The following is a 21728-nucleotide window of genomic DNA, read 5'->3' as shown; positions in this document are numbered from 1 at the left end:
CACTTTGTCTGTTGGTAGGAACTTGCTCATCTGTTCAGGTCTTCTTCCATTTCACCTACCTTCTCGTTTATCTGTTCCTTTACCTTTTCTTACAGTCTCACCTCTATACACCTCTATTTAACAGAAGACATGAATCAGGCCAAAGGTTTGGGCTGTAATTGCTGCATGATGGGATTATTATTGCTTTCTCTTTTTGTCTTTTACCTCTAAGACCAGCTGAGTCTACTAAGCCAATTACGCTGGTATCATGTTTTTGTTTATGTATGCGTTACTGAGCTGGAATCTAAAGTGCTTCCAGTTTTCCTGTAAGAAGAAGCGTGTCCCGACTCTGCTCAGCAAGTGGCTCAAACTCGTGCCGTGTTGTGTGTGGTGGTTTTACAGCGGCTACCGGCTCCCACCATGGTTGAAACCTTGTACAACCTTGATGCGGTGCTCAAGGTGAGAGGGGAGATGTGGTGTGTGTGTAAGTGTGTCAGTGCGGTGCTGGATTGTAATTGGCTGAATGTCCCGAGGAGTAGAGGAGTCAGATTGGTTTGCTGCCGCAGCAAATCTACGGACGGACCCACTGGGACATGGGGGCTGCAAAGAATTCTGGGAAAGCACAGCATGGACCGTGCTGATGAGAGTGGATGGGAGTGAGAAGTAGATAAGTAGGAGCTCAGGGTCCTGGAGAGGACTGGGAATCATTTGTTCCTGTTGTTTACATATAGCAACAAAACCCAGCTCAGCATCACAGAGCAGGTGTCTGAGACAAGCAGCAGTAAATGGTTAGATATAAACCATCAGTTAGAAAACGTTGAAGCAGTTAAAGTATGAACTGACAGCACGACCAGAGGGAAAAAGCTGCTACAGTTTCAGTTCTGGCAGAAGGAATCTAACGCGTTTAACCCGACACCTGGTGACGTCATAGACAGGTGAGTCGACAGTAAATACAGAAAGGGGACGTGTGTGTTGCTGCCAATATTTACTGTTTTAAAATAGGCTCCATCTGTTGTTTCTCCACTTTTGCCAGCAACAAAGTCTGGAAAGGAATCAGTCAGAACCTGCTGCTCACACACACACAAACACACACACACACACACACACACACACACACACACACACGGTTTTGAATTATTGTCTTGGGGACTTTTAGGATTCTGATGGCTTTAGATTTATGTTTAGATATCGTCACCAAGAGGCGCGCACACTCGACTGATACAAGCTGTTATCAGGTATATAAATCTATCCAGTTGCGATCATTTAGTTTTTACTGGAGCCGCTTAAAGCCTTTCTCGTTCTTTGTGTGTGTGCTTGTGGCGTGGCGCATGCGCACTCCCGCCGTCCAGCTGTCTGCGCGGCGCACGGCGCGCTGCTCTCCGCTGCTCCCCGCATCTCCAGCAGAGTTGATCCGCGTCCTGACCGACCGTGATGGACGGACGGACGGACGATCGGTGACTGATCGCACCGGACCGTCACTGTTGACCAGCTATTGATCAGTGATCGGCGGCTGCGGAGTGTGCGCGCGCGGAGTTGAGCGCGTCAGACCAACAGGACTCCACTTTCTTCATCCATCCATCACCTTCTGGTTCTCCGGTAAGTCACCTTCCTCCTCCTCCTCATCCTCCCGTTCTTTTCTTCTTTCCTCGTCTTTCTCGGGTCTGTTCTTTGGTTATGAAACGATCAGCAGCACCGTGTTTAAACCCCAAACATCAGCGCCTGTGGATCCGGTTCACTTCCAGGCTCCGTCACTTTTTGAAGGATACGCATCCAGTATGTTTTACCTTGAGCTAAATCTATTCCAGCCTCTAGTCGTTCATTTAAGTTAAGTATAAGTAAAACTAATAGTGTTTATGAGTGAAGGTGCTGAAGCTCTATAGTATGAAGCTACGCAGAGCACAGACGGACCCGGGCCACGGCTAATGATGTGTCCACGGTCATAATTAGATTCTCATGTTACGCCGCTTTCCTACAGTTGTTGAGCTGGAGGTCATTTTTACTGATGTTTACTGGGTGGCAGGTGTTGCTCCTTTTAATCAGCTGATTCTTTTCTCGACCCATGCGTTTATAGGTTTAGGTAAAAAGTATAAAAAAACGGTTCAACATCAACAACAACATCATTTTTAACGAACGCACGTGTTAAACAAGCAGTGCTGGTAAATCATGGAGCATAAGCTGCATTTCCTGACTCAGTGAATTTGAATGTTTTATGTTTTGGCCCGTTGATGCATCGTAACCATTTTATTAGTTTTATAATGAGGCTAAATGAGAGGAGGAGTGTGTCTGCTGGACACACTGTGGAGCAGATACACACAGTGACTGGCCAAGTTTTCACTGTGAGCCGAGCAGGTTTGATGCGTTTAAGTTATTTTAATTGGCTGAAGACACACACAAAAAAAAACTGCAGTCACATAAAAATCAACAGCGGAGCAGACAGTTTAATCTGGTGTGTGTTGAACATGCTTCATCATTGTCAGATAATCCCTTACAAAGCCGACACGCACGCACGCACGCGCACACACACACACACACACACACACACACACACACACACACACACACACACACACACACACACACCTCTCTCTCTCTCTCTCTCCATCTCTCCATCTCTCTCTCTCTCTCTCTCTCTCTCTCTCTCTCTCTCTCTCTTCTCCTCTCTCTCTCTCTCTCTCTCTCTCTCTCTCTCTCTCTCTCTCTCTCTCTCTCTCTCTCTCTCTCGCCCTCTCTCAGTGACATGTTGGTAATATTCACATAGGTGAGACTCTGACGGACTGTGTTCATCTGTGGACACATAGGTGTGACTGTGGATTGGAGTGTTCCACATTTTCCATGCGTTTACTGCATGAACATGGACACAGGTTGCGTTTACTCTAATCAGCCTCTGTGTTCGTATATAAATGAGCGAATGAAAGAGTAAACATTCTTGTTTATGGGATGTGGGACAAAAGCAGATGTGATATGTAACACTTACATTTAGTCAAGTTCAGTTTGGAGGAACTAGTACCTCACTGCAGTCGTTCCATTTCACCTTCAGCCAGACCTTGTAATGTCCGTCTGCACAGGGACTGTGTTCATTCATCTACACAAAGACAGCATTTATGTGGCAGATAAACCTGTTTCAGTGCTGTCACTATGGTTTTAACCGCCAATGCTGCTAAACTACCTCTGAGGGTGAGGTGCCAGAAAAGTCCTGTCCTTTCCTTTCCTTTCCTTTCCTTTCCTTTCCTTTCCTTTCCTTTCCTTTCCTTTCCTTTCCTTTCCTTTCCTTTCCTTTTACCCATTCTCGTTTGTGGAAAACTTTCAAATACCTATTTTGTATCTTCTTACCTCCTCTACCTCCTGATCCTTGCAGAGTTGCTTTTTCTTTGTGACCTGGAAACTTTGAGCTGCTTCTCTGCGTTTCATCCCGTGTGGACTGAACGCCACCCCCCTCCTCCCTCCCGCCTCAGCCCCATAAGGTTTGTAACAGTGTGTGTTGCTGGTCTGGGTGTTTGGACCTTTAGTCTTTGTGTCTACATCTTCTGCTTAATGCAGGGAACGATGGAGTTCAGTTTCAAATCAGAAGAAAACAACGAGCAAAGAAGCTCTGTGTCAACTTTAAGGTCAAGACCTTGAAATTAAAAAAAGGGAAAGTTATCACTCTGCCTTGAGCAAAACATGGGGAGAGGAAAAACACTCTTTGAGCAGAAGCAGGATTACGGTGGCGGCCATCTGCCTGGACCGGGTTGGGTTATGTAAACCAGCTGTTGGTTCCTCTCAGCAGTCACTGGTCCAACTGTCTGACAGTTTGCATAACCCACTTGTACAGTAAAGTTAGATCCATTCCTCTGCAGCTCCTCTCTCTTCTCCTACACATAAATCAATTTTACCTATTTATAGATGGTGATAACATTACTAAAGCGTGTGTGTGTGTGTGTGTGTGTGTGTGTGTGTGTGTGTGTGTGTGTGTGTGTGTGTGTGTGTGTGTGTGTGTGTGTGTGTGTGTGTGTGTGTGTGCCAGGACTCCAGCAGTGGGCAGATTGAGAAGCAGCATGTTGTTACGTCAGGACAGATTAGTTTAGAAACCTGCAGTGAACACACACATGAACACACAAGCTCGGCTGCAGGAACAAAGTGTTGTTCCTCCGCTCAACCTAAATCTGGCTCCGTGTTCTCTACACGCGATGAGCTCATATCAGCGACTTTATTGCCGGACGTTACATCAATATTTAGCCTGACACCTACTGCTGCATTTTTAACCAGTGTGTGGGGAAACTTCAGGTTCCTCCAGTGTGGGTTTGTTCTTGTTTCCTCTCTCCATGGAGCAGGAGACAGAACCGCAGACGATGAAAACAGTCCTCTGATGGTCTGTCCACTGATGGAGCTACTTGAGGAGTAGCGCCCAGATGCCATCACTCCACATGTTCACCTTAACGACTTCATTATTTGTCCTATTATTGGATATTTTGCTGATTAATTGACTCATTCCTGATGTTTACTGACCCGCGCCTTCAGTGAGGCGCTCACTCACTAGTTTGCGTACGTTACTCGTTCGTCTCATCGCGGTTTCCCGCTGTGAAGCTGAAGCTGTTACATAATGCGTAGTACGGCGTGTGCGTGCTTAGCTAGCAAGGTTCCACCTACAGTACAGCCAAGTCATTACTCCCATTCTGTCTGCAGTGATTTATGAAGTTACCTGTGTGTGTGTGTGTGTGTGTGTGTGTGTGTGTGTGTCTAGTTTTAATTAGATTTGCGTCATGTGACCAAGAAGAAGAGATGATGAGAATGAAATGTCACCAGGTGAATGTTATCGACAACACGGCGCTCGGCCTGATAACGAGAGGGCGAGGTTACAAAGTGAACAAAGGACGCGAGCGGATAAAAGAAAAAGTCACCAGCGTGTGAGTGTGTGTGTGTGTGTGTGTGTGTGTGTGTGTGTGTGTGTGTGTGTGTGTGTGCGTGTATAAATAGGACGGCAGTGATGAAGTGTTTCCTCGCGACTTGTGTCTCTGAGGTATTCCACACGCAGACACTGAGAGGTTGTGAAGGACACACTGACTCATGCGCACTTCCACAGCGTGTCATCGGTGGTGAAGCGGCAGGAAGCAGTCAGGACGTTAACCTGTGACAAAGACGCGCCGTACGCGACGTGACGAGCGTCTGTGGCGACGATGATGATGATGATGATGATGATGATGATGATGGTGAACGAGTTCTGGGCCGTTTTGACTTTGTGACACCTGAAGCACAAACGCGTTGTCAGCGCAAATGTGACTCTGAGATTTTGGCTGCGAGAGTCGGACAGCTGGTGCCGAGTCATCAGGACAATTACAGTAAAGTGATTCCTGTCAAACACAAAGTCGCTGCGTCCTCAACATCAAAGTGTGAGCCTGGTCTGGTTGGATCACCTTCATCCTCTCCTCCTCATCATCACCAGCCTTTAAAGCAGCACATACCTGCATACGGCACCAAGGTGTGTGTTTCTGTCCGTTTGGCTCACGTTTCTTCTTCCATTAGTTGAGTGGAGCGGCTCCTGAATGTTTGATAAGTCGCCACGCTGACAAGGAAGTGATGTCATAGTCTCGGCTTTCGGCTCTGTTTAATGTTTGCTTTAAGGTTTTGGGCTTCTAGCGCGAATAACGTTGATGCTTCATCTCAAGGTGAAGCGACGGCAGCGCGACTGTGGTTCATTTGTCCACCTGTCGGTACAAATAAATTAAGACACTCAAGCTGAGGTTTGGAGGAATGTCGGAGGTCTTGGAGGGAATCGCTGCAGGTCTAAGGTTTCCTGTGTGCAGCATAAATCTGGGCCCCGTTACAAAAAAAGCCCAGGTGAGCGCGTCGCATTCTTCCCTTCCACCCAACTCAGACCCACAAGGGCAGAACCGAACCTTCTCCCGCCCGACGAGGCCCTGACTCGGGTCTCGGCTCGTTCTGAGGCACTAAACCCATGACTTGTGATCTGCTTTCTAGGCCACGGCTGGCTCAGATTTCAGCTGCCGGCGCAGCAACGCGGCTGAAACAGAATAATCCATCTTCTTCACCTGCATCACCTGAGGCTGGCGGTCTTTTCCCATCATGCACCTGTTATTTCACTCGGTGTACTAGAGGGGAACAGTGTGTATCTTGCAGGTTAATGTGGTTGCTGTTCACACACTGAGTCATAGGGGGAGTGGGTGGAGAGGGGGCAAAGTCAGACGACTCTCGCTAGATGTTCAGAAGAATCTCTATTATTAGAGCAGCGATTATACCAACTACACACACACACACACACACACACACACACACACACACACACACACACACACACACACACACACACACACACACACACACACACACTCATCTGTGGATTATAATCCCAATCCCACAATCTCCTTCTGGCTCAACCAATCATGTCCCACCAAATGCTGCACGGCCTGCTGGGTAACCTACATGCCGTGGGCTGTGTCGATACGTGTGTGTGACTCTGTGAGCGTGTTAATCCCAGACAGTCTTTAATAGACAAACATCTGGTTTATCTCTGGGGTCCTGATGCTTCCTGTTCAAACGGGAAACAGCATCAGTTACTATCAAGTGTATTAATCCCAAGTGATTCCCAAATTTGGACAGTTATGCAAAAATTAAATTCCAGAATTTATTTATTTTTTTCTGCCTCACTCAATAAATCCAGGACTGTGTTCATAAACCCATCCAGACATAATCACTGTCTGAAACAGCGTCGGAGGCTCTGGTCCGTGGGTCGGACCAGTAGCGGCGCAGCCTCTCTGCACCTTCAGGGAGCGGCAGCACGTTAATGCAGCGAGTTTCACCTTGAACGGCGTCGGGTCCTGACGGAGCGGAGCAGCTATTTAAAGACGGAGCAGAAGTCACCGCGTCCCGGAGTGAAGATCAGACGCAGGGAGCGCGTCCGCTGCTCCGTAAACCACATAACATGATATGAGTGGAACACAGCAGACCATTCAATTATACATTAACACACGCTGTTTCGCTTCCTCGGCGCGAGTCTCTGTTTGCACTGAGTGGAATCATTTCATTGATTATTATCAGTGACAATAATCGCTCGCGTTACATCTTATCCTATTAACTAAAGTGACCTCATTTCCATGGAATGAGCCAAAATGATTAATTTACTGGTTTACACTCATCCAGTTATTATGCGGCGGCGTTTGAATGTAACACAAGCAGCTGCAGCTGCAAAGTGCAGCTTCCTTTTGTTGTTTCCCACCTGAAAATAGATAAACTCAGGTCAGCAGAACAATTGTTCGGTGAGTGTCATCAGTCTTTTCTCTCAGGTGGAACCTGTTCCACACTGGCTCTAATATTTAGCTCCTTTTCCAACACGCCCCTCTGGGTTTTAAAGATCTCCACCTGTTCGGACGGTGCTTTAGATGCTGCTCACCTCAGTCTCAGTCTGCGACACCGTCACCTCCCAGGCACTGATTTGTTTATTCAGGCTTTGTGTCTGTATCGTAGTGAGTCTTTGGATTTGCATATTAATGATCTATAAACTGAAGCACCAGTGTGAGCGTGGTGTTAACACAGCTAACGCTGGTGCTTTCTGCTTTACTTTAGATTAGATTCATCTTTTCACAACATTTGTTTTGGAAGAAGCTGTGTCAAATGCAAACGCAGGATGTTTTTCTTGCCCTGGATTTCGTCTGTCAGGTGGTTCTGTCCGAATGCAGCGTTCAGGCTGGTTTCAGGTCAGAGCTGCTCCAGTTTAGGTTCTGAGGTTAGACATGAAATAGTTTGAGAGATTTGAACTTGTGGAGCGCGTTTGAGGTCAGATGCAGCCTGGGAGCAAGCTCTGACTTAGAAGCTGCCTTTAAAAGGAAATAAGGATTTTATTTGCCCCATATTTGTAACCTGGGCTCCGAAAAGGATTAAGCGTATCGCCCACATCTCAAAGCTTTTAAAAAACTTAATTTATTAACGTTCAACAAAGCTGTTTGTGATGTTTTGCCAGATTCAGATTCCTGCAGAGACAGACATCAAACTGCATCCAGTTTGTTTCAGCATCTCTGCTGCGACTGGATGCTGCCTGTGTGTGTGTGTGTGTGTGTGTGTGTGTGTGTGTGTGTGTGTGTGTGTGTGTGTGTGTGTGTGTGTGTGCATCGCTGTCATTAGCAGCTACTGGCCCCAGGATCAGAGACAGTCACTCTGAGACTTCTCTCTCTGTCTTTTCACATTTCCATTAGTTTCTCCGTCCTGTCATCCCCTCAGGTTACTCGGTGTGTGTGCATGTGTGTGTGTCTGTGTGTTGCATCTCTCAGGGTACACACACATACATTAGTGCCCCCTCGATGTCCCTTTTTCTTCATCTTATACACCAGCAGGCTTCAGACCCTTTTATTTGCTCGACCAATCAGCTGAGCTCCTTCTGTCTTCGCCCCGACTAGAAAACAGGGCGTGAACAAAAGGAGAAAAGAACTAAGCAGCAGTGATGGTTAAATATGCTGCTGCATTGAGGTGACGCTCCTCTATATGTTAAGGCTATTCAGACGTGAACTGTAGGCTTCAGGTTTCAGATTTCATGCTCCACTGAATGAGGAAACCTGAAAAACGCCTGTAACGGAGTCAGGTCCACGCTCTCCTCTGCTTTGTTTTTTTTCCATGCATATAATTAATAATATAGCTAATTTTCAGTGTTGTCACGTTACATGTCATGTAACGTTGTGGTCGTTCCATAAACGTGTAGACCTGGTGATGAGGAGGGAGGAGCAGAGCGAACCATCCCACCACTGGACAGCATTTCACCATGTATTTCTATAAAAGACATGGAGATAAGATTCAGAGCGTTTTTTATTTAACGCGCGACTGAGTCGCTTTGAAGTGAAGAAAGTGGAGGCTTTCGTTGTGAAGCCCGGGTTTTATCAGACACAGAAGAAAAGACTTTGGGATTTTCCCCCCGTCAGGAATCACACTGTTGCTGATGTGTGTGTGGGATTCTCCCCAAAGCTGGTCTCTGATTGCTGGACGGCCTCGCTGCTCGCTTTTCATTTGTCTGTGTCCTAATCTGTGTTCTTAACTGCACAGTGTGTGTGTGTGTGTGTGTGTGTGTGTGTGCGTGTGTGTGTGTGTGTGTGGTGTGTGTGTGCGGGTGGTGTGTGGTGGTGGTGGTGTGTGTGGTGGTGGTGTGCGTGTGTGTGTGTGTGTGGTGTGTGTGTGCGTGTGTGTGCGTGTGTGTGCGTGTGTGCGTGTGTGTGCTGTATAATCTCCGGCTCAATATTGCAGATATATTTAATCCTTCCCGCGCTGAAGCTGTTGTCAGCATCGGCGCTGTGTGTGTCTATGCATTTTGTAGCTAATTCTTCACATTGGAATATTAACCTGCTGATGTGCAGAACTATTAACAACCAGCTGTGAGCGAGAGGAAGGAGGAGGCCACAGAATAAGTATGAAGAACTCCAAAGTTGCTGCAATAAGGCACAAAACAGCAAAAGTAGCTGCTGCATCAGATCAGGAACCACTGATTTGCTGTTTACTCAGCGTGTTCTGTGGTGTATTAACACGCGTGGGTCAGGACATTAGAACCAAGTGCATGTGAAACATGTGAGCGCGTCCGTGTTCACCGTCAGAGGTCGCGGAAGTTGGCGGCGCCGACGCGCGCGGCAGCAGATGGAAACCGCGGCGCACGCGCTCCGCACCGACGTCACCCTCCTCTCTGCCTCCACTCGTTACATCATCACCCTCCCCGCGCCCGGCGTCACTCGGGCCCGTCTGTCCACCTGTCTGTCCCCGGGCGACGGCGGCTCTTAGGTGGCGCTTCGTCCTGACTGAGAACCTGAGCCCGCTTCACCCGTCTGGACGTTTGCTCCTCTTCGCAGCCATGAAGACGCCTCTCAGCCCCTCTCGGCTCCTTGAGAGCGGGCAGGTCTTGGCCTTTGGTGGCATCTGTCCGGAGCTGGTGAAGACGCACGCGCCTGCGCCGCCGTCCTCAGGTGACTGCACCCTCCGTGTCGCTGCTGTGGTCGCCCTGCGCTGTCTCACCCGTCCCTGCTGTCTCCAGGTCAGGGCGGCGCCTACTCGCTGTGCGAGGTGTGCAACCTGCAGCTGACCTCCGCCGCTCAGGCCCAGCTGCACTACAACGGCCGGTCTCACCTGCGGAGGGTGAGACAGCTCCAGTCAGGAGAGGGGGGGCCGCAGCGAGCTGGTACGTCTATGCAGCTGATTTCAAATGTTTTTAATAGTTGCATTTCAAAATATAATGTCTAGTGTTTCCACACGCTTCCATGTCTGTGCTGAGGGTCTGCTTCTGCTTGGATCCAGCAGGGTTTCAGACCACGTCTCTTCCCCCGGCCACGGGGCTCAACTCTCAGCCTGCTGGAATAACTCCAGCCCTTGGCCTCAGTCCAGGTCTTAGTGCTCCGTCCAGCTCACCAGCAGGTAGGACCCCCGGCGCTGAAGCCTCAGCTGCTCCCGTTGTAGTCGGCTGAAAAAAAAAATATTTCGTGTCTCCGTCTGACATTTCGTGCTCCTGCACGGACTTCTGCTGACATTTGCACCTGCGTGCGAGGAAATAACTAGTCAGTAGTTTGTGTTGCTAATCCCAACACACAGAAAACGGGAAAAAAAAGAAAGTGCGAGGCACGGCAGGTTGTCGTGGCAACCAGGGGGGACACTGAGCACTAAACGGGACATTAGTTTGGAAAGACTGACTGAGTGTCTGTTGAGTAAGAGTGAGTTTGACTCATCATCCATCATCAACAGCTGCTGCCCCCTGGGAGAGGTCGGAGTGTGTGTGCGTGTGTGTGTGTGTGTGTGTGTGTGTGTGTGTGTGTGTGTGTGTGTGTGTGTGTAGGATAGATAGGATACATTAATGCTGCATTCACACATTCACACACATCACTGCAGTTTGGGTAGTGTTGTCTCATAATGACGAGCTGTCAGCTACTGAGTGGTTCATAAAATCCTCACAGCCGCTTTGATGCTGATGTCAACACGTTTTTTATTATTTAAGTACATTCTTTATTTGCTGTTCTCCCTCAGTACTATCACAGCACTAGAGGTCAAATCAGCATTTTAAATATCTGCTTAAAAACATTTATAGTCCACAGAGCTTGTTTCCTGCACCACTGTATCAATTATATTGTAGTATAATGGTTTGTAATACTTTACAGTAGTATTCAAAGTACTTCCAGCACCCCCTTCTGGTAAAGTTACAGTTGACGCTTGAGTCTCTTTCGTTTTGGGATCAAATGTGACTGGAACCATTTCAGAGCATCATCAGTGATTCAGACCCAGATTTAATCAAGCGGCTGATCAACAGAAAGGGAATCTACTGTGAGACATAGAAGAGGTAAAGTGGGGCAGGCAGCAGCAGGTCATTAAACTGGGGCACAGCAGTGCTGCGGAGCCGCGCTGACATTCCTCAAAGACGCTGCCACACACACGCCTGCTTTCATTAGTGTCACTACATTAAATGTCTGGTTTATCAACACAAACACACAAGGACTGTGGAAAATGTGCCATTCTGTTCTCAGTGGGCAGATGCCAAAGCATTTAACGCACTTGCTCAAGAAGCCGGCTGTCCTTCATGAATATACAAGTATAATAAAATAGTTCCAGTAGGAAGATCCGTGGAAAACAGTGTTTAAACAAAAATACCCCAAATAAATGTGACGTCATGTGTGGGACAGGCTGAACATGTCATCTCCATAGCAACAGCATCGCCAAATTAGATGAAGTCATTAAGATCAGATCATGTTGATGAAGGACGGCTTAGCAGAGCAGCTTCACACACACACACACACACACACACACACACACACACACACACACACACACACACACACACACACACACACACACACACACACACACACACAGGAGAAAACTGGGATTATAATGTCGGGAGACTGACTCAGGTGTACAGCAGCTGTAATTACATACTGTGTGTCCATATCACTGCACAGGCTTTAATAACACTGATTAAAGATTAAATCTCTATTTACTGGACACACACAGATGATCACAGTTGAGCTATAGCACCTACCACTCAGCCTGAAACATCTCTCTCTCTCTGACTATTGTGTGATGCTCGCTCAACCATGAAAAGCTCTTTGGCCTCAACTCAACCCCTCCAGGCCAGGCTATGTCTGCGTGTGTGTGTGTGTGTGTGTGTGTGTGTGTGTGTGTGTGTGTGTGTGTGTGTGTGTGTGTGTGTGTGTGTGTGTGTGTGTGTGTGTGTGTGTGTGTGTGTGTGTGTGAGGGAGGCAGACAGTGACCTGGCTGAGCAGTCTCTCTGCAGTCAGGTCAGATGACATCATAGTTAATACAAGCAGCTGTTTTGCACATTGACACAATGGATGGAAGATCATCAGTCAGTGGTGCTGATCTAAAAAACTGCCCGAATCTGTTGACTGATTTTGTGTATTGTCCAAGTTATAGAGAGTAGTTCAAATTCTTGTAATTTTTAATTTGTTTTGTATTTATTTTTATTGGCGACATTCCTTAATATATATATATAAGATTAATCATTAAAAAGGGGAAGGAGAACCAATGTGAAATACATGAAGGTTCTGTTACATCTAGGAGAGGACCATCAACATGCTGTTTTCTCCTCATATGCAAGTAATGACCACTAGGGGGCAGCATGCACACACCAACACAGCGAAGCACTAATGAGAAAAGTGAATTCCCATGATCGTCATGCTGAGAACAAATGAAGAGATTAGCTCACAAGAGACTACTAACATTTACAAAATTAAACTCCTCTCTCCTCTAATGGATTTCCTGCAGTAAATACATTTCAGGAAGGACACGAATATAACGGGCCAAATTCCTGTCTTAGTGAGAAGGTGCTGGTGCCATATGGGATGTTTTTATAGTCCAATGGAAATGTCATAACCTTCCCACCTTCTCCTGTCTGTCCTTTTGTTGTGATTGGTGAGTGGAAGCCAGCCCTAATTAGGTCTCCTGGGCTAATAAAGGTCAGCGTGTTGTCCTGCTGATGCCTCATTGGTAATGAGCTGATAAATAGGCAGTTATTAATAGACTCGTTCTGCAGCAGCGTGTGTGTGTGTTGATGTGGGCGTCCGTGTTGATGCATGCAGCAGGGTATGAATAGACCCCGCTGACAGATCCACATACTCCCCGCGCTGAACAGAAGCTCGGTCTCAGACCTGGACCAATACTTGTGATTCCAGTGGAGCTAGAAAGAGCTAAATAAACCAACATCCCAGTCAACATCACCTGGAGAACACCTGAGACTAGTCCAGCGTCCCGAACCTTTTCAGATAAAGATAAATGAACATCATCCCTTTAATTCCCAATAGTTAAAAGCAGTTTGTTTCTCATGTCTTTCATTTTCTTTCCTTCCCATTTCGGCCCCGTCGTCTCCTCCTCTCCTCATTTTTTTTTTTTTTTTTGAATCCTGATGCCATGAACTGGCTGAGAGCGAGTGAGCAACACAGAGCTGGAGCCGCAGAGAAGGAGGTATTTCCACTGAGACAGAGGGGCTGTCATCAGCGCTCACTCTGGATATCATCACCTCCGTGACTCACGCGCACACGCGCCGTCTCTGGGGCCACGTGTGCGTCTGCTCCTCCGTCCTCACGCGTGTCCGCGTGGAGCCGCGGTCGCACGGCGCTGCTCGGCTCGTTGCTCCGGGTTTTCCTCTCGGCCGCGTCCGTCGTCGGGGGAGCAGGTGATCGGAGGAGAGGGAGGATGAGCAGGAGGAGGCGGTGAAACCGCTGCGTCTCAGTGATGTGGAGTCCAGGTAGGCTTTTCTTGACCGTCCAACCGCTGACTTACAGCATATGACTATTATGGTCTGCGCGGCGCCGGGGTCGTAACCTGGACTCGTACCCGGAGCCGCCGCTGCTCACAGTGAGTTCAGTCAACTGTGACAATCAGCATCTCACCACAGAGTCATCGCATTGTGCCTGCAGCCAGAGGAAGCGAATGAGGATCCTCTGAGTCAGAGTCGCTCCTCCGACGGACGTGAATATTAACGTGTGGAACAAATAAATCCAAAGTTGTACAAATGTTTGTATCATCTACACCAAATGGGTGAACTGTTAGTGAAACAGCATGTCTGTCCAGTATCTGTTAACCTCAGCCAGCGTCTTCCCTAGTATTTAGACTTTTATGTCTGGACTCTCTTAGATTATTATAAAGTAGATTAGTTGAAATGAATCTACTGTTTGCTCGGATTCAACGCTAATGATGTCCCTGCTGTGGAGTGAGAGAGCGACAACAGGCGCTTTCCTGTGCGTCTGTCATTATCGGTGGCGTGACTGTGATTAGCCACACACCGGCGCTCATCATCCCGGTGGAGTGGGTTCCTTTGTCAGCGTGTGACAGATTAACTTTAAGCCTCCTCCTTCACCTCCTCTCTTTTCTCTGAACTTCATGGAACGTCTCATTTGTGGCGCAGTGACGTTCGGCTGCTTGTTGTTTGCTCGGCGTCAGTTGCCTGATCCTCAGAGTTCCTAATAACCTCGTTTTGCACCGCTTCATATGTTTTTCTCTAAGAATAGTTGTCAGACTGAGGTTAGTTAGTTATGTTGTGAGTGTGTTTGGCTCAGATGTGAGTTCCTCCTGCAGCTCTGTTCTCCGGTGAGTCCCAGACTGGAGCTCTCCTGTCTGCTTTCATATTCCTGATTGGTCGGCTGTGTGTGTTTGTGTGTTCATTTTGGATGAAGAAGGATCTCAGCGTGACCTAGTTAGACACACACACACACACACACACACACACACACACACACACACACACACACACACACACACACACACACACACACACACACACACACACACACACACACGCACACACACACACACACAGAGAAGCTTGTTATGCTAATGTGTGTGTTTCTATGCATAATAATAATGCTGTGTGATGCCTAATGCTGCCGTCAGCGAAACCACATTCAGCCCATGTGGAGCTGCGACGTCTCCTCTCTGTGGAGACGGAGAGTTTTAGATGCAGATGAGCGGGTCGTCCCCCCGTTCGGCTCCGCGGTGCCTTAATGGCCCACGTTCTTCCAGGCTTCATCTGCCGCTGCAGTGTTTTCTGCAGCGGGGTCACAGGGAAACTGTGCAGCTGAGTGGTTCATCTGCATTTTGAGCCAGGATGAAGTTTGTCTGTGAGTCTGAAAGTGAATAATGAGCACAACTCAGGTCTGTTTAGTTTTATAGGATTACACTTAGTTACGACTTAAGATCTGAATATTTACAAATAAAAACATCAACATCTGACTTAATAGCCCCACACCCACAAGTGACAGGTGAGGCCAGTGGCCTTTAACCTGTCACAGCGGCGGCCGTGGAGCTGGGTCTGATGTGTCAGGCAGCAAGTGAACAGTCAGGTCCTGAAGTCGGTTTCACACGCGGAGTGGGCCGGCGTGAGGATGAGAGTGACTGTGACAAGGCTGACGGTGATGGATGGATGGATAATTCAAAACGGCAGGCGTGTGTGTGTGTGTGTGCGTGTGTGCGTGTGTGCGTGTGTGCGTGTGTGCGTGTGTGTGCGTGCGCATGTGTGTGTGTAAACAATGTAAACAACGTGGGGAGGAGGGTGCAACACCTGATACGCACTTTTCACACTTGCTATTTATTTTTAATGCATTAACTGTGAACCAGCTGGGTTTCTTCTCTCTCACACACCCACACGCACTTTTCTTTGTGTAACTGGAGACGATATGAACCAACAACTGCTCTCTGATCCAGTCGCGCACACACACACACACACACACACACACACACACACACACACACACACACACACACACACACACACACACACACACACACACACACACACGTCTCTTTGGGTAGAAGTGAGGACGCTCGCTGACAGAATCCATTTCCTCGCTTTACCTTTAATCCTGTGTCCAACAACCAGGTCTGAGCAGTGCTCAAGGACACAAGCCAAATATTATCCTCCACACCTACACGGGTCCTCACAAGGATACAGCAGCGGTGTTCTTACACACTCACACACAGCAGTGACTGCAGCAGGGTAATTTAATCTTTAATCCTTCAATATAATCTGTAAGTAGAGTGTGTGGAGGTTTTTTATCTCTGTCTCTCGTCCTCGGGGATCGGGTTCCTCCTCCCGGGAGGAAACGGCGGCAGGGGATTAAGGAGCCACACACACACACACACACACACACACACACACACACACACACACACCTGACGCCGAGGGTCCGGGGGTTCGGATTCCGATGACACATGCCAGTCTCGCTCGCTCACGTCACCTGATACAGCCTCTGCTCCGCACACAAACACCCAGCGAGCGGTGGGCGTGTTCGGCTGCTTCGTAAAAAGAGCGAGAAAATAAAGGAAGAAGCACCAGCTAATGGGGACGGGGAGCGCGCGGCAGCAGCAGGCAGGAGATGTTACAGTAGAGTAGAGTAGACGATGGAAGCAGCAGGAGAGGTTCAGAGGAAGAACAGAGGCGTCTGACTCAGGTAGGACCCTCCTCATCCTCCTCGCCGTCAGCCTTCGTCACTTCCTGCTGTCGGCTCCACTTCAGCTGCATCCGCTCTAATCGCTTCACAGTCTGATTACCAGCACCAGATGTTTCTCTGTGCTCTGCTGCTTCGGACGATGATGAAGCTATGATGAAGGTGAAGCTGTGTTTATACTGCAGTAAATACACACGTGACCACATACTTCTACTTCTACTACACGTTTTCTCATCCACACTGCACTCGATGGTCTCGATGGACTAGTTGAACCTCCTAAGGTGTCTTTAGACCCTTGCAGCAGGTGGATGAGGTTAGACAAAGGCTGATTCCCTCTCTGACCTCTCCGCCTCAGCAATGACCTCTGGGGTCAAACAGCTCCACCACAGCTGCACCATCCGCCTCCTTCCGTCTCTTTTTACGCGTGCTTTACAGAAATGTTTAGGTTTAAATTGACTTCTGATTGGCTCCTATGTCGGTCTGTAGCTCTGAGATTTCCGGCGGGTGAATCAGGTGATGAGAGGTGCGACCCACTAAGGTTATGTGCAGCGTTTCCAGCAGCTACACCCTCCGGCTCAACTATGTGGGGGTTTTAATAGAGACAGACGGGATCGGTTTCAGCTCCGGCCCGACGGCGCAGCCGATCCCTGCGTGAGATCCTCCTCCTCGCGCCGTCTTCCTTCGAGCTTCCGAACGTCGTGTGTCGGTGGAGGTGTGAATGCCGGCGCCGACCCCGACTGCGAGCGAATCGTAAATCCTGCCAGTGCAGAGGAAGCCGGACCTGCAGGAAGCTGGACGCCAGCGCCTCGGACGCGCCTTCGAGCGGTTTCGGACCCACTGTAATCCTTGTGGCTGCTGGTGTCAGCGAACGCCTCAGTGGGACGGAAACATTGATCTGCATCGGCCTCGTTATGTGATGCTTTAGGTTATTATGTTTCAAACGGGCTTTTATTATATCTGACAAACTTCAAGCAGCTCAGTCTAATTCCACATTAGCATCATCTAAATGAGTCACTGCTGCGTTAAACCTTTATTAGTGGCCACTTCCACTTTTAAACATTTCACCAGTGGTTATTTATTGCGCTCGTCTGATTTACAGGCTGCAGATGGAAGACGTTATTAATAAGTCGTGACTGAACCCGTGTGCAGGTGCCGCATCTCAGCATTTAATTCATCCTATGCGTCGTTAAACGGAGCGACTCGGGACTCTTTGTTCGCCGTTGGTACCGGCTCACACGCTTCCCATGTGAATGCGGTAGCAGCTGCGCACCCGTATTTATAGCAGCTTCTCAGAAGAGCATCTTACTTTCTGTAAGAGAGGAGCTCAGTGTGGGTAAATGTAACCGGAGCTCAGAGGACGGAGGGACACGACTAAGGCCGGTCTGTCATCGCGCGCGTCAAACACGCCCTGACATCTATCTCCAGTTCATGCGACGCTCCTTGTGTGGCGTCGCAGCACGCGGCGCGGAGGAATGAGTGGATGCGAGGACGCGGCGCTGACGGACACGGACCCGCTGACACGGAGACGCGCTGTAAAGACCTGAGCGCTCCTCAGGAGGATCACACAGACCCTCAGGGTCCTCCTGGGACGCGCCTGTGGCCGGACGGACCTGCAGTGGTCTAGAAGTGGTTCAAGTGAATGTTGAGGAGACTGAAGCAGTCCCTGAGGTGACTGCGATGGTGTGAGGGCGGTTTTGGTGGTGTTTGGACAAAACCCTCGTGGCCATTTGACACTTCATTGTGTCAGGTTTTGACGCATTTGTGGAGAACACTGTGTGAAGTGGTTTCAGTTGGTTTTTAGTTTGTTGAAGAGGAAAAACCCATCAGAAAACTCTGCTCGGCTTCCCAAGTTCTGCTGAAACAAGTGTCTTTGTGTAACTGAGCGAACGTCAGCCTCGGATTAGTTTTAGTAGTAATGACATCGTCACAGTGAGACAAAGTGCGGATTTTGTCCCCGCGGAAACATTACACCATCTGTAAAAATAGACGCTGCTCTGTATTTACTATTGTCAACGCTCCTCCAGCTGACAACAGCTGAACCACATAGTCTGAGCTCCTACAAGTGCTCAATCGGAGGCAGACGAGGTTCATGTGATGAGGTTCAGGGCTCGGACTTGGCTTTAGCGTTTGGCTTCTTACAAAAATGCTTTTCCTTTTGTTCTATTTCTACTCAAAGCTGCACAAGATGTCTTCATCACACGGAGTGAACGGAGAGAGAAGGTTGAATGAGGGTCTTTCTTATTAGCATTGGTTTTTAATTACATTAAACATTAAACAAGCCAGTAGCACAGTGTCTGAAAAGTCCCATCATGGTCTCTAGTGACACTGAAACCAGAGACTCAGATCAATAACCCTCATCACTGAAACTGCAGATCAATAGATCACATTCTGCCTCGCAGGAAGTGGGTGTGGCGCGGCGCTGCCCGGCCTCATCGGTGCCTCTGGTCCGTCGCTGATGATGAAACCGTTCCTGCCGTTTCCCGTCGAGACGCCGTCGCCCGTTGGTTTCTTCCCAAACTTCAACACGGTACGTGACCCTCGTCATCACGCCGTCGCCAGCGCCTCAGCCAGGCTGGTGACCTTTGACCTCTGCCGTGCCCCCCGCAGATGGACCCGGTGCAGAAGGCCGTCATCAACCACACCTTCGGAGTTACCATGGTGCCCAAGAAGAAGCAGGTCATCTCCTGCACCGTCTGCCAGCTGCGCTTCAACTCCGACGTGAGTATCTGCCGCCTCCGCGCGGCGCCGGCGCCGCCCTTCGCAGGGAGTAAAACCTCTGTCCTGCTCAGTCTCAGGCCGAGGCTCACTACAGAGGCAGCCGGCACGCCAAGAAGCTGAAGTCTCAGGAGAACAAGGCCAAAGCCAAGCTGTCCGTCAACGAGGAGACCAATGGTAGTCCGCCGTGTCCCGCCCCTGATGTCACCGCCAACAGCAGCACCCGACACACAGGTTGAGTCCATTAAACGAGCTTCACGCTTCACGCTTCACGTGGTGCTGCGTTTCAGGGGTTCATGACGTCTTCTTCCTTCTTTCAGAACTCCTATCCAGCATCACGGACCCCTCCTCCCCTCTGAAACCCTTCCTCCTGCCCTCCTCCCTGCCTTTCTCCTCCTCCTCCCCCTCCTCCAGCAGAGCGGGCAGTGAGCCCCCTCCCTCCAGTCCACCTTTGGCCCTCCCCGCCCCCGGCCTCTCCTCCTCCTCCTCCTCCTCCTCCTCCGCTTCCTCCAAAGCGTCTCCTCCTCCTCCCCCTCGTCCGTCACCGGTCGCCTCCTCTCCGTCCCCCGCTCCCCCTACTCCTCCCACCTCCTCCTCCCAGGACGCCCCTCTCTCCCTGGAGTCGGAGGAGGAGAAGGCGAAGAAGCTGCTTTATTGCTCCCTGTGTAAAGTTGCCGTCAACTCTTTGTCTCAGCTGGAGGCTCATAATGCAGGTGAGGTTATTTATATAATTTATATTAATATGTACCATTCACACTCATCAAGCTATAGAGTGTGTTATTCGTATGCATCCATTTCACAGGTGCTGTTATTCTGTTATTGCAGGTTCGAAGCACAAGACGATGCTGGAGGCTCGGAGTGGCGCCGGTCCGATCAAGGCCTACCCTCGACCCGGAGCCAAGCTAAAGAACGGCGCCGGCGCCGGCTCCAGCGTGAAAGGCTCCGGGTTGCAGAACAAAACCTTCCACTGTCAGATCTGTGACGTCCACGTCAACTCGGAGATCCAGCTCAAACAGGTAGAAGCTCAGATACACAGATGCACCGTAATAATCTTCCATTCATTTTACTGCGGATGTGTGCATTTATCTCTAAGTCAATGCTCCTCATGTTGTTGTTGTTGCAGCACATCTCCAGCAGGAGGCACAAGGACCGAGTGGCAGGAAAACCCACCAAACCCAAATACAGCCCCTACAACAAACAGCAGCGCGGCTCACTCACTGTAAGTGTCTCTCTACCACGCGTCCGCTCTCTTACACATCCAAATAACTGTATCACAGACGTCACAGAAGACATTTATCACATTTTTCATCTTGTTTTCGTTCCTTGTCACCTGGAACCATTTTTTTAATCTTTTCTTCTACTTAATTGTTTTTCTTCCTTGTTTCCTTCCTTGTCTTCACTGTCTTCTCTTTCACCCACCTCCTACTGTCTCTCTTTCATCTCCCATCCTTTCCGTTTCCTTCTTCCTCTCCTTCTTTCGCCTCCTTTCCTTCCTCCCTTTCCTGTGCTCTTGTCTCCTCTCCTCAGAAGGAGCTGGTGAAGCCCTCCCTCTCCCCCTCCTTCCTCTCCACTCCCTTCGCTGCTCCTCCCTCCTCTCTAACCTCATCCATATCCTTGTCCCCCTCCCCCCTCTCCACCTCCCCCCTGCTCACTCCCACTTCCTCCCCCCTCACCCCTACCATCTCGCTGCATCCGCGGCCTCCTTCCTCGTCCCTTTTCGCTGCCTCCTTCCTGCGTCCGGCTCCGGGACCAATCAGAGCGAGCCAAGGTTCCATTCTCTTCACGCCGTACTGATGTTGGCCGTGGTCCTGGAGACGCGTGGCCAGAGTCTAGGAGACGTCAGCTCTGCCCGCGTGGATGTGGACGTGTTTTAACGACCTACAGACTTGAACCTAAAGTAAAGCAGAGGCTGGAAAACCAAGATCTATCTACGGAGTCACGGACAAATCCTGGAAAAAACGTGACATTTGTTCCTGAAAGCATTTTAACATTTGGACCAAAATGCAGCGCATTCATTGTCCTTGTGTTGTGATGCTCCAGGATCCAGCTGCTTGTGCTTGTCCAGCTCAAGGAAAGCGAGTAGGTCAGCAATGAACCATTACATAAAAAAACAGTCCGATTTGATGCACGAAGACCCAAAAAAGCTCAAGCAGAACGCAAACCTGCTGTTGAAGGTGATGGTGACCAGGCTTCAGACTAAAGCGCGTTACAGGTGGGGTCAGATCGCCACGGTTGGAAGGTTTCATCTCCTCCTCGTCCTGCAGGAGAAATAACCAGCACAAACAAGATGTCATAAAACCCAGCAGGCGACTGCAAACGCTGCAGCCGTCGCATCCACGCGATGTCCTCCTGAGACGTTCACGCGCTCACCTTTCCTCGCATTCAGCCAACAGACTGGAGGAGGAGCGCGTTCATTTCCTGCCTCGCTCTGTGTGTTTGGAAACTATGCACATGAAGTCTCGTCCCGTCATTTCTGATGTCGCCTCCTCTGCTGGTGTTTCCTGGTTTTATAGTGAAAAAGGCCCATTACAGTCACTGAATCTGAACAGAACTTCTGAGCTTTTAAGGACTCGTCTCTTTTTTCAGTTCACTCATCTTCCATGATGGAAAAAATCTATAAAAATGTCTCTG

General features: G+C 49.2%; 1 protein-coding gene across 3 annotated transcripts; it reads left to right on the top strand.

The window, feature by feature from the left end:
* Window positions 1–1093: 1093 nt before the first annotated feature.
* znf385b (zinc finger protein 385B) lies at window positions 1094–21044 on the top strand. Of its 3 annotated transcripts, none has more exons than XM_055505329.1 (11): window positions 1094–1575; window positions 9792–9905; window positions 9974–10117; window positions 10234–10350; window positions 18782–18909; window positions 18990–19100; window positions 19172–19331; window positions 19418–19810; window positions 19923–20113; window positions 20221–20316; window positions 20628–21044. In XM_055505329.1, exons 2-11 carry the CDS (start codon window positions 9794–9796, stop codon window positions 20889–20891), a joined length of 1716 nt encoding a protein of 571 aa, XP_055361304.1. In that variant the 5' UTR covers window positions 1094–1575; window positions 9792–9793; the 3' UTR covers window positions 20892–21044. The 3 variants fall into 3 exon arrangements, with proteins under 3 accessions (XP_055361304.1, XP_028993734.1, XP_028993733.1); XM_029137901.3 differs by having other exon boundaries at window positions 1098–1575; window positions 10237–10350; window positions 20625–21044; XM_029137900.3 differs by having other exon boundaries at window positions 1100–1575; window positions 20625–21044.
* The last annotated feature ends 684 nt before the right edge of the window (window positions 21045–21728 follow it).

Source organism: Betta splendens, chromosome 21 (assembly GCF_900634795.4).
Source record: "Betta splendens chromosome 21, fBetSpl5.4, whole genome shotgun sequence".
Lineage (NCBI taxonomy): Eukaryota > Metazoa > Chordata > Actinopteri > Anabantiformes > Osphronemidae > Betta > Betta splendens.
The sequence above is the reverse complement of the archived record's forward strand: the minus strand, read 5'-3'. Positions and strand labels throughout refer to the sequence as shown.